This window comes from Physella acuta, unplaced genomic scaffold (genome assembly GCF_028476545.2).
Source record: "Physella acuta isolate Inbredline_101_S28 unplaced genomic scaffold, ASM2847654v3 ptg000805l, whole genome shotgun sequence".
NCBI lineage: Eukaryota > Metazoa > Mollusca > Gastropoda > Physidae > Physella > Physella acuta.
This window is the reverse complement of record NW_026732323.1, coordinates 1019005-1032703: the sequence shown is the minus strand read 5'-3', so window position 1 is coordinate 1032703 and position 13699 is coordinate 1019005. Positions and strand designations below refer to the sequence as shown.

The 13699-nt window shown below is 34.9% G+C and overlaps 1 protein-coding gene across 4 annotated transcripts in view; it reads right to left on the bottom strand.

Moving 5' to 3' along the window:
* Positions 1-2689: 2689 nt before the first annotated feature.
* LOC131951248 (uncharacterized) overlaps positions 2690-13699 on the bottom strand; it is a 32240-nt gene continuing 21230 nt past the window's right edge. For 2 of the 4 annotated variants that reach the window (XM_059313601.1, XM_059313602.1), the window contains exons 9-15: positions 12562-12748; positions 11319-11762; positions 9611-9712; positions 9066-9209; positions 8518-8679; positions 6176-6322; positions 2690-5148 (exon numbers count right to left, since the gene is read on the bottom strand). In XM_059313601.1, coding sequence (XP_059169584.1) covers positions 6176-6322; positions 8518-8679; positions 9066-9209; positions 9611-9712; positions 11319-11762; positions 12562-12748 — 1186 coding nt within the window. In that variant the 3' untranslated portion in view covers positions 2690-5148. Of the gene's footprint in view, positions 5149-6159; positions 6323-8517; positions 8680-9065; positions 9210-9610; positions 9713-11318; positions 11763-12561; positions 12749-13699 lie in introns of all 4 variants that reach the window. The other 2 variants (XR_009388405.1, XM_059313603.1) reach the window with 2 other exon arrangements.

Genomic DNA, 13699 nt, shown 5'->3' with positions numbered 1-13699 from the left:
TAGTGCAGACCTAAACCACACTCACACACACACCAAGATTGACAGATGTCAACAACACACTCTTCTTTCGTTTGACCAATAGACGATTCGCTTTTAATTGGAAGACCTATGCGGCGTACTCCGCTATACATATGTATCAGTATCAACACACTTAAAAATCTGACAATTTGACCATACAAGATTGTTGAACTATTGGACAACTAGAGCTAGCTGGCTAGATCACATTGAATTGATTGTATACAGGTTCAAATAAGTCATCGAGTGCACCTTTTCTAGACTTCTAGCACAAAACGTTTTGTTTCTTGGCTTTTTATACTTTAATTTTCTATCACTATTGATTTCAAGGCGAGGTAGTAGGCCTAAAATTATTTTACAGATAGGACCATTTTTTTTAAAGACTAGATCTTTTACTGGTTTTTACAACGAATATTGTTCTTTAGAAATTAAAATAAAATACAGCCTAATGGCCAGAGTTTGTTCCAGGCATTGAATTTCAATTTATTCAATTACGGTAACAATAGTTTCCGAACGAAATGGAATTTATATAGAAAATATATACTTTTGACAGTGTTCCCCCCCCCCCCCCCCCCAACCCTTCCCGAAAATTTTAAGTGCACACCCGGAGAAAAAAGTCTGGAAGAAACACTGCTAATGCCCATTGTTATTAGCTAAACTTCAATGCCAGATATTAAATCTAGGCCTATAGACCTAACTTATTTCTTACAAAATGTACTAATTTATTAAGGGACATAACGAAGATCTAGATCTATAAACTTCGCCATATTTTTTAAATTTATATTTTCCGCTCTTGTAGGCCCTAACCAAACTCCGTAAACCAAGGGCAGACAACTAACGACTTAAGAGCCGTGAGTTGTGTTTATCACGTGCCCAGGGCGGGACGGGAAAAATGGGTTGTTGATCAAGGGGTGTGTTATAAAAATAAAAGGGAGGAAGGGGGGGGGGGGTAAGTGTGGGGTAAGTGTGTTGAAAAGAATAGGCCTTCCTAATGTTGGAATTGTCACGCTAGATGTAGTTTCTAGTCGCTGTTGTGAATTTTTCCCCTCTGCGATGTCCTTATAGCGGTGGGGGGACAGGGGCGGAACTACCATACCGCCAGACCCCGCAATGCGGGGGGACCCAGGACGTCTAGGGGCCCAGTTCCGACCAAAAAACAATGAATTTTTTTTTTCAAAAATTATGTTTTTCGTGCATCTTGAAAGTGGTTTTGTAAAAAAAAAAAAAAAAACAAAAAAAAAAAAAAACTGGTCTACTATAGCAGAGATTGTTGCGTAGAAAAATATTTTAAAATCTACAAGAGCTATAGTTTGAAAGGTAGGTAAACATTCACACTACTTCCATGACTTACTGCCCTTCTTTAAAATAGGGATGCCCACGAAGCTCATTTAAATAGTTTTGTACTCTGTATATTAAAAAGTAATTGATTCTCTGAATTATTACTTAAATAAGACGTACTATACAATACTATAGCTATAAAAATCAATGTTTTCAAAATTGATATTATAAAGGCAAAAATGAAAAAAATAAACATAACGCGATAAACCATTCACGAATCAAGCTAACTTCTTTATATATTTTTGACCAGCATGTTTATGATGGTGTTGTCTCTTAATAAGTTTGGAATAAATTTTTTCTGGTTTGTTCTCTCAGAATGGTTATATATTGCAATAAAGTAGACTAAATTACTCAGGATATATATATATATATATATATATATATATATATATATAGGGCCCCCCATATATATATATATATATATATATATATATATATATATATATATATATATAGGGGGCCCTAGCTTTTTCTTTGCGGGGGAGCCTTTGATTTCTAGTTCCGCCACTGTGGGGGGAGGGAGGGAAAAAGGGAAGAAAGGAGTATAACTTCAGAAAAACGAAATTAAAAGAAAAATAAAACCCAGTGCATAAATCCAGGTTTATAATGGAGAATAAAAACGAACCTACAAATAACGTATACTATGTTATTTGTTATTTTAAGGGGATGAGTGGGGAATCGTGTCGTTTGTACGGGGAGGGTGGTTCTAACTTTTTGAGGGGGTGGGGGGAATGATGAGAAAATTCGACGTGGCAAATATTTGATATACCACATCTTAGAATTTAAAATATCGTGATGCACAGTAGGCCTTTAGGCCTATCATGTAGGCAGGTATTATTTTGATCAAGTAAAAAGAACGTAGGTCTTGTAGACTACTCATATTTATTTTCATTGTTAATTCCCCTTGATCAAAAAACTAAATAGGGCCTACATCAGATTTTTTTTAAAGGCTTTTATTTCTTTCAACTTTATGTTTGTTGCTCCTAAAATCTTGGAATCTTAATTAAACCCACTTTCTACTGTCCGATTGAGCTGAAATCTAATACAGTGGTAGATATTGAATGATAATGCAAAAATATCTAATTTTAATTAAATTAGATAGACAATTTAATTTAATTAAACCCCTTAAAATTACTATATTCAACAATAAAAAGGGAGATAAAAAGAAAATAAGATAAAATACTAGCGATCTCTTGATCAGCGGGTAGTCGAGGGTCAAATGTTTCACTGTTGGCTGACCTTATACATAGATACCTTGGTGCTCACTTATGGAGAATCTATTTCCCTTATTTTTTTTTTTACAGTTGATGAAAAAAAATTGAAAAACTGTCATGAACATATTTTAAAAATTTATTTCACATTTTTAAACAAACGAAAATCAACTTAACAATACAACTTTCTAGTATTTTACAACGTTTTGAAAATCTAGACTGCACTTGAGGTTTGTCAAGCAGAGAATCTAATGCCAGCATACCTACAAGTATGAAATCAGCTGTTTTTTGTGTGGTTGTATTTGAATCTATGATAAGAGCTAGTGATATATGAAAACAAATAATAAAAAAAAATATTTTGTATAAGTAACCATTCCCTGAAGTAGTATCATTTATTACAATCTCAAATACATAGTCAAAAGAATAAAAACAATTTATCTGTAGTTATCAATTAGCTACTTTATTAATATTTTTTTAGTTTGATCAGCAATGTACAAACTGTTAACTTACTGAACAACAAGTTCTACTGTATGGGAAATGTTTTTCTTTAATCAACTATAAAGAAATGACAACAAAGTAACTCAGTAAAACAGTAGCAGGCCTATAGACTGACAGTAAAACAGACATATAGACTGACAGTAAAACAGACATATAGACTGACAGTAAAGCAGACATATAGAGTATAGACTGACAGTAAAGCAGACATATAGAGTATAGACTGACAGTAAAGCAGACATATAGACTGACAGTAAAACAGACATATAGACTGACAGTAAAGCAGACATATAGAGTATAGACTGACAGTAAAGCAGACATATAGAGTATAGACTGACAGTAAAGCAGACATATAGACTGACAGTAAAACAGACATATAGACTGACAGTAAAGCAGACATATAGACAGTAAAACAGACGTATAGAGTATAGACTGACAGTAAAACAGACATATAGACTGACAGTAAAACAGACATATAGACTGACAGTAAAACAGACATATAGACTGACAGTAAAACAGACATATAGACTGACAGTAAAACAGACATATAGACTGACAGTAAAACAGACATATAGACTGACAGTAAACCAGTGGAAAAGACTGACAATACAATAGTGGTATAGACTGACAGTAAAACAGACATATACAGTAAAGACTGACAATAAAACAGTGGAAAAGACGGACAGTAATACAGTATAACATGAGATGGTGGAGTTCATTGACTGCGCTGTTTTTCTGCAAGAGTTGATAGAGTTGTGCCTAACTTGACAACAGAAAAAGGTGGATGATACATATCTAGGTGATGCTCATGATAATGGTGAAGCTGGTGGTAAGGATGATGTTGTCATTAAAGATGATAGTGACAATATTGACCAATGGTGGTGATTAGAGGTGGTAGTGGCAATATTGATACCAATGGTGGTGATTAAAGATGGTAGTGGCAATATTGATACCAATAGTGGTGATTAAAGATGGTAGTGGCAATATTGATACCAATAGTGGTGATAATGAAGGTGGTGATGCTGGCCAGGACAGCCATGTTAATAGTTTGACCCATAGCCAGAGATGGTCAGTGGAAATTACATGCGCTACTCTACTAAAGCACCACTCTTCTGACCAATTAGCAAAAAAATGTAAAAATGTAAGTAAAGCATATTTTAAATGAACATTAATTAAAAGAAAAATCGCCATAAACTTTAGCTTGTATATACATATTTTATATTAGATTATGCCAGCTTTAATTATTTTGACAAATGAACTAAACAAATCTTTTTAACTACATTTAATATATGAAAACACTACAAGTTGGATTTCTAAAGTAAAGGGAGATAAAAAATATATAATTTACAGTGTAAAACAATCATATTTTAGGGCTTTATCACTGTTAAATTGGATCACAAGGTAATAGAAACAACACATCATTTTTCACATCAGGTAACCACAGTAATTTTACCATATCAAGTAACAGTACTAAAATCACCAGATGAGTAGAAACAAAAATTTGCAATTTATTTTCATGCAGAAATAACAGAGTATGAAGATTTCAACAGCTCAATATATTTGTGCAAGTTTTTTTTCATTTAAAAATCTAAATAAAAAGATACATAATCAATACACATTTTAGAAACATTAAAAGCTTTTACAATGTACACATTTTTACATTAACTTCAATATATTACAAGGAGTTGTGTACATGTAATAATATAAAAAATTACTCATGGTTGTTTAGCATATTTTCTTTACGACCCAGAAATAGTTTTTTTTAAAAAGTAAATGTAGAACAACTCCAGCAAAAGCATTATATTTTTGTTAAATTTACATTTTCATTGGTAAAATATTTGTGCAGGTAACATTAACAAAATTTTAAAGCAAACTAAGATCTAATCATAAAAAAACAATGATAATCGTCATTTATTTTCTTTACAAATGTACAGATTTCTCTTGTAGACCTGCATAGACTAGTAATAAAAAAGCAAAGACTATTAGCAATATATTACTGTATCTATTGTTTTTTTCTAAAAGGTGAGGCTACTAGTTTGTAGGTCTACAAGTTTCTCCAAGGTTGTCTGCTGTTGCTTTAAAAACTGTGCTGAAATGAAGGAAACAAAATATAAAATTTAAGCAACAATTTCAAAAAGATAAGGGGGATGTCAGGGTTTTCTGAAGTCATTGAGTGGTGGCTAATGTACTAATGGAAACATCTTCGTTAGAAATGCTAATTTTTACGGCTTTGGTCACAAAAAACAACCAAACATGCCAATGATCTTGAAGGCTAAACCTTATTTTTTTGAATGGCATACTTTGATCAAGTTAGTATTCTAAAATATTGTTACATGCTGGATTCATTTAAAATAATGGCAGATAAATACCACAGAGCAGGTAGTAAAGTGCCAATTATTTATTTGTTTGCTAAATTTTTAAATGTTTCTATAAAAATGATACTGGTAGAAAACTTTCAAGTAAAGATGCCCTTTCAGATCTAATCATTCATAGAGCAAATGATGTACAGCTGGTAACTCAGCACTATGTGCAGCCAGTTTTACTTTCTCTCATGTGAGTCAGGTACCTATCAGAGCTGGGTGGGCTCAGAGAAATCAGGACTCAAGACTTCTGAGCTAGGACAGGGGCTCTCTACCACCTAACTACATGGTCTCATGAAGTACCACAAACACCCTCATCATTCAGACATTTGGATAAACTGACCTAGCTATAAGCCTATATGCTGACATGGGCTCTCTACCACCTACCACCTAACAACATGCTCTCATGAAGTACCACAAACACCCTCGTCATTCAGACTGGACATTTGGATAAACTGACCTAGCTATAAACTGACCTAGCTATAAACTGACCTAGCTATAAACAGACCTAGCAATAAGCTGACATAAGAAAAGACCTAGAATAAACTGACCTAATATAAACTGACCTTGCTATAAACAGTCCTAGCTATAAACTAACAAAGCTATAAACTAACCTAGTTATAAACTGACCTAGTTATAAACAGTCCTAGTTATAAACTGACCTAATATAAACTGACCTAATATAAACTGACCTCATTATAAACTGACCTAGTTATAAACTGACCTAGTTATAAACAGACCTATATATAAACTGACCTAGACAACCCTGTTCTCCAGTAACTGGTCCATCAGTCTGACAAGGTCTGTGGCACCGACATCTGTGGCTCGCTGTCTGAATGAGGTCACGGCGTGGCTGCACTCCATCATGGCACACATGGGGTCATCAGAGTCACAGACTTCATACTGGAACAAAGGAAAATTTGTCAGACTTCATACTGGAACAAAGGAAAATTGGTCAGACTTCATACTGGAAAAAAGGAAAATTTGTCAGACTTCATACTGGAACAAAGGGAAATTTGTCAGACTTCATACTGGAACAAAGGAAAATTTGTCAGACTTCATACTGGAAGAAAGGAAAATTTGTTAAACTTCATACTAGAACAAAGGAAAATTTGTCAGACTTCATACTGGAACAAAGGAAAATTTGTCAGACTTCATACTAGAACAAAGGAAAATTTGTCAGACTTCATACTGGAACAAAGGAAAATTTGTCAGACTTCATACTGGAACAAAGGAAAATTTGTCAGACTTCATACTAGAACAAAGGAAAATTTGTCAGACTTCATACAGGAACAAAGGAAAATTTGTCAGACTTCATACTGGAAAAAAGGAAAATTTGTCAGACTTCATACTAGAACAAAGGAAAATTTGTCAGACTTCATACTGGAAGAAAGGAAAATTTGTCACACTTCATACTGGAACAAAGGAAAATTTGTCAGACTTCATACTGGAACAAAGGAAAATTTGTTAGACTTCATACTAGAACAAAGGAAAATTTGTCACTTCATACAGGAACAAAGTAAATTTGTCAGACTTCATACTGGAACAAAGGAAAATTTGTCAGACTTCATACTGGAACAAAGGAAAATTTGTCAGACTTCATACTGGAACAAAGAAAAATTTGTCAGACTTCATACTGGAACAAAGGAAAATTTGTCAGACTTCATACTAGAACAAAGGAAAATTTGTCACTTCATACTGGAACAAAGGAACATTTGTCAGACTTCATACAGGAACAAAGGAAAATTTGTCACTTCATACTAGAACAAAGGGAAAATTTGTCACTTCATACTGGAACAAAGGAACATTTGTCAGACTTCATACAGGAACAAAGGAAAATTTGTCACTTCATACTGGAACAAAGGAACATTTGTCAGACTTCATACAGGAACAAAGGAAAATTTGTCAGACTTCATACTGGAAAAAAGGAAAATTTGTCAGACTTCATACTAGAACAAAGGAAAATTTGTCAGACTTCATACTGGAAGAAAGGAAAATTTGTCACACTTCATACTGGAACAAAGGAAAATTTGTCAGACTTCATACTGGAACAAAGGAAAATTTGTCACTTCATACAGGAACAAAGTAAATTTGTCAGACTTCATACTGGAACAAAGGAAAATTTGTCAGACTTCATACTAGAACAAAGGAAAATTTGTTAGACTTCATACTGGAAGAAAGGAAAATTTGTCACTTCATACTGGAACAAAGGAAAATTTGTCAGACTTCATACTAGAACAAAGGAAAATTTGTCACTTCATACTGGAACAAAGGAAAATTTGTCAGACTTCATACTAGAACAAAGGAAAATTTGTCAGACTTCATACTAGAACAAAGGAAAATTTGTCAGACTTCATACAGGAACAAAGGAAAATTTGTCAGACTTCATACTGGAACAAAGGAAAATTTGTTAGACTTCATACTGGAACAAAGGAAAATTTGTCAGACTTCATACTAGAACAAAGGAAAATTTGTCAGACTTCATACTAGAACAAAGGAAAATTTGTCAGACTTCATACTGGAACAAAGGAAAATTTGTCAGACTTCATACTGGAAGAAAGGAAAATTTGTCACTTCATACTGGAACAAAGGAAAATTTGTCAGACTTCATACTAGAACAAAGGAAAATTTGTCACTTCATACTGGAACAAAGGAAAATTTGTCAGACTTCATACTAGAACAAAGAAAAATTTGTTAGACTTCATACTGGAATAAAGTAAAATTTGTCAGACTTCATACTGGAACAAAGGAAAATTTGTCAGACTTCATACTGGAACAAAGGAAAATTTGTCAGACTTCATACTGGAACAAGTTAGTCATGTAGAAATGTGGAGTCAGTCAGGAAGAAATTTGAAATTAGGTATAAAGTTGAAGTTAGGTTGAAATGTGAAGACTGTCAGACAGAAATGTGAAGACAGTCAGACAGAATTTTAGTCAGTCAGGTAGAAATGTAAAGTCAGTCAAGCAGAACTATGAAAACAGTGTAAGGTAAAAACATAAAGTTAGTCAGGCAGAAATATGATCACGTAGAACATTTTTAGCAAACATTATATTATAGCTATTAGCAATACTTCGTTAAATGAAACACTATAAGCTACCTGTTTAGAAATATCCGTATGAAATCCTTCCTGGACCAGAAAACTGGCCAGGTTGACATGACCAGCGTCCAGGCAGTCAAAGAGTGCCTGGCTGAACCTGGCCTCACCCTTGTGCTCCAGTAGTGGGGGCACCAGCTTCTTCAGCTCATCCAGGTTCCCTGTCTGTGGTGTTCAAAGGTCAAGGGTCACACAAAATGTCACAAAGGTCAAGGGTCACACAAAATGTCAGAAAGGTCAAGTGTCACACAAAATGTCAGAAAATCTCACACAAAATGTCACAAAGGTCAAGTGTCACACAAAATGTCAGAAAATGTCACATAAAATGTCACAAAGGTCAAGTTTCATGCAAAATATCGCACAGGTCAAAGGTCACACAAAATATCAGAAAGGTCAGCTGACTCACACATAAATACACCTTGATAAATAAAATAAACAGGTATTTGTTGATTATCATACCAAGTATCATCTTTACCCAGTCTAACTTCAAACACATGAAACAAACATAAAGTTTAATTGTTAAGAACTTAGAAATTTGAAAAGAGTAATACATTTATCGCCTCATGAAAACGTTGCTCAAAATTGGACTCTGTGAGAAATATGTCAAGGTCAAGCCCAACAACAGGTCGCCGTCTGACATTGAATGTCTGCTCTCCACACTGTGAACAATCGTAGTCTTCTGGTACAAAGTCAAACTGGGGGAGAGAAAAGTGTTCACTTGTTAGAAACATTGGGATTTATAGTGTTAAATCATTTTCTGGTCGTCATGGGTTAGGTAATGGCAACCAGACCTACGCATCTTGTTCAGGTCAACAACTGGAATATATGGCTAAATGAATAAATAAATAACTAAATAATAAATATTTAATGATTACATTAAGGATGGCTGATGGCATATTTGTAATAAATATTCTGTGGTAAATTATTCATTTTTCAATTTTGCCCAAAACTACTTTACAAAAGTAAAATAATCTAAAACATAATAGGGTTAAGAAATTAATTTTAGGTAAAAAACTGAGTATGTTAATGAAGCCTATATTACATCAGTCAGGGTTGGGGTTGATACATTTCTCCACAAAGTCATGTGACAACTCACCACATCTTTGAGGTGTCCGCAGGAACCAGTTTTGTCTATCAGATCTAGGATTTCCTTGTCAGCAGAGTAGATGTAAGCATAGTGGTGTGGTGTCTGACCAAGCTGAAATAGGGGAAAATAATTCTTAGTGGTGTGGTGTCTGACCAAGCTGAAATAGGGGAAAATAATTCTTAGTGGAGTGGTGTCTGACGAAAGCTGAAATAGGGGAAAATAATTCTTAGTGGAGTGGTGTCTGACGAAAGCTGAAATAGGGGAAAATAATTCTTAGTGGTGTGGTGTCTGACCAAGCTGAAATAGGGGAAAATAATTCTTAGTGGAGTGGTGTCTGACCAAGCTCAATAGGGGAAAATAATTCTTAGTGGAGTGGTGTCTGACCAAGCTCAATAGGGGAAAATAATTCTAAGTGGAGTGGTGTCTGACCAAGCTGAAATAGGGGAAAATAATTCTTAGTGGTGTGGTGTCTGACCAAGCTGAAATAGGGGAAAATAATTCTTAGTGGTGTGGTGTCTGACCAAGCTGAAATAGGGGAAAATAATTCTTAGTGGAGTGGTGTCTGACCAAGCTCAATAGGGGAAAATAATTCTAAGTGGAGTGGTGTCTGACCAAGCTGAAATAGGGGAAAATAATTCTTAGTGGTGTGGTGTCATACCCAACTGAAATAGGGGAAAATAATTCTTAGGGGAGTGGTGTCTTACCCAACTGAAATAGGGGAGAATAATTCTTTAATGTGCAAACTTGCAATTAAAATGAACATTGCTGGGAACACTTTTTATCAGCAAAAATAAGATTTTGAACTTGGTTCTTTCATAATGTTGCCAGATATTTTTGTGAAACATAAACCTACAAAGTTACATCAGCAAAGTAAGGAGATAATTGTTTGAAGTAAATTTAAGATATCATGAATACATTTTCAGGCATTACAATTATAGAAATATCAAATGTAAGTTATTTAGAAACAAAACACCAAAGAGAACTATGAATTATTAAATAATCAGGAGAACATCAGCTAAAAGTAACAAGATAGCCTTTTGAACTTGGCAGGCCAAGAACAGATAAATAGAGTTTGTCAGTGACTGTGAAGGTATAGTGTGGTCAATACTATGCCCAGCTGCATTTACTTCCCCTAACTTGAGTCAGGAACCCATCACATCTGGGTGGACCTAGAGATATCCACTGACTGGATCTGAACTCAAAACTTTTGGGTGAGCAGCCAAAATCAGCCCAACACAACATATATTTCTGCCTTTTTAAACACTTCACAACTTCTCAATGTAAATATAAAACTTCAGCTCCTTAAACTATTCAAGGCAGGTGTGTTCCACTTCTAACCTGTGCTATAAAATTCTATTCCTGGCTATCAGCTGGTCAATGGCTATAAATATAAAGCAGAACTTAGCACAGAGAAAGTGTTTGAAGGTGGCTGTCCACCATGGATAAGTATAAACCCTAATTTAGCAAATCTGTTGATCTAGATTTTTCCCTTTCAACACAGCTGGATTGAACCAAGTCTAAATACAAGACAGTTTTTCAACAACAAAATCTATAGATAGTTTAATCAATTTTTTTTTAGAAAGGCTAAGTTTTTAATGATACAGAGAAAATATAAGAGATGTCAAGTAATAAATAATAAAAAAAAAACCAATAAAAGTCTATTGTTGAAAGTTTCAGGAAAACTCTCTAACAAAGGACTATTCAATAGCAGACTTACATTGTTTTTCTGTCCCAACATGGCAGGAAATTCTTGAACTAAATACTTTATAATCCCGACATAATCTTGTGTAAAGTTTGCATTCTTGGGACAGAAGCGTTTTCTGAAGCTACACTCTTTCTTTTGGCCAGTGTTGGCCTTGGTTGTGTTGTAAAGCCTAGCAGTGTCAGAGCTGGAGATGGCGGTGTTAGGGTCGTTATTTGTCAAGTTGATGTCACTCAGAATTATCCCCCCATTACTGTCTGGGTTATTGTTCCTGGTGTTGAGTGACCCCTGGCTACTGAAGTTGTCCACTGTCCGCTGGGCGGATGAGTGCTGGACAGCGTAGTGGAGCAAGGTCCTGCCAGCTTTGTCCCTGGCGTTTGTGTACTTGCGACTCATGTTCTTCATCAGCTGCTCTCTGTTGCCAGACTTGACAAGTGAAAATAATTTGGTCACGTGCGCCTGTTTGTACAGAAAAAAATAGATCAGTAATTAGAGTATTTGTGCCTGTGTATGAAGTAATAATAATATTTACAAATAGAATAGAAATCAAATGAATGCAACTTCAGTCAAATTTAAATGTTGCAGCTTAAACGTCTCTATTAGTTGTGAAATAATAAATTCACACAAATTCAACCAAACAAATCATTATGTATAAATCAGTAACGAAGCAATTCTTTTCTTATATAGATAAAATGAAAGCTTTTTTGTTCATTGTTAAATGGCATCTCCTATACTGTATGGCACATGTGTGGTATAATCGATAGCACGTAGATTAAACAAGATGCTCAAACACCTATTAAAAGTTCAACTCTGTTTTAATGTAATCACACCAGAGACTAAAGCAACATTCTTGCCGCATCTCTTGAGACAATCAGCTGAACATGTTGGCTAAACTTGCAACACCCAGCACATTTCAAAGGTAGCTAATTTATTTTTTCTAATTTTAAACTGGTGCTGCCTAAATTATTTCTGAAAAAGCAGCATTGTGTACATTAGTATTTTTTCCTGTGCAGCATTAACATTTTTACCTGTGTAGCATGAATATTCTTAACTGTGTAGCATTAATATTTATACCTGTGTAGTATTAACATTTTTACCTGTGTATCATCAATATTCTTACCTGTGTAGCAGTAATATTTATACCTGTGTAGCATTAACATTTTTACCTGTGTAGCATGAATATTCTTATCTGTGTAGCATTAATATTTATACCTGTGTAGCATTAACATTTTTACCTGTGTAGCATGAATATTCTTACCTGTGTAGCAGTAATATTTTTAAAGACTTCATGGAGTTGCTTGGATCCCTTCTGCCTTACAATACTCTTGAAGCTGCACTTGTATGAGACAGGCAGCAAATGGTCGTACAGCTGTAGCACCAGGGACTCCAGGCGAACTATGTCACACTCTTGGATAAGGTGCATGATATGGCCGTCTATTAGTTCCCTGCAATATACACAAACAATTTTTTCTTATATTTTGGTCACTTCCCATACAAAAATAGAGAAAAATTCTGTATATGGCTACTAGTAAAGTTCCCTTTTGAACTTGACAGTCAGTGAAGTAGAGTTCTGTGACCTGTATATGGAAGAATAATGTGGCCAGCACTATGCCCAACCGCCTTTACTTTCCCCAATGTCAGGTACCCATCAGAGCTGGTTAGTCTCAGAGAAGATCTACAGACTTGAACCCAGATTTAAATTTGAGACTTTTGGGATGGCAGTTGTATGTTCTACCTTTCAACCACACTGCCCTATGTACATGGCTATTAGTTCCTTAAATCAGTGTGAAAAGAAGTCATTAACTGGCTAACTATAATTTCATGAAAACTCAAGAGCAAAATATTCTTCCCTATAATTACTAAATGAAATAGCTTGGGTACAAAAAATAAATTAATATATTAAATTTAGATTTAAAATTAAAGATTAATAATTTTAATTGTATAGACTGACCCCTTCTTCTTCTTCGTTCTTAATTATTAGTGTTGAAGGGGATCGAGATTTATCTGCCAGTGAGTTTGAACTCGAGACTTTATTCGAATTTATCAACCATGAGCTTTTTGCCGACTCGACCACGCCTCCAACACAATTAAGCGTTACGTGTCAACTGGTTATGCGCCATTGAGGCCATTGACTCCGATTTCAGCCTGCTTTTCTTTTTGGATTTGCTTCCATAGCCTTTGTCCAACCAAGAACAAACTACAAGGCAGCAGTTGTTTAATTTTGGAGTTGTCTCTCCTAGAACAGTGGCTGTCCCCAGCTAACGAGCCTCATCTGCCCGAGGGTTCGAACTCGAGACTTTTCGGTTTAGCACCCATGAGCTATACCGACTCGACCACGCCGAACCCTTAGACTGACCCCAACTTTTGCTATTTTATATAAAAAAGCATATCTTTAA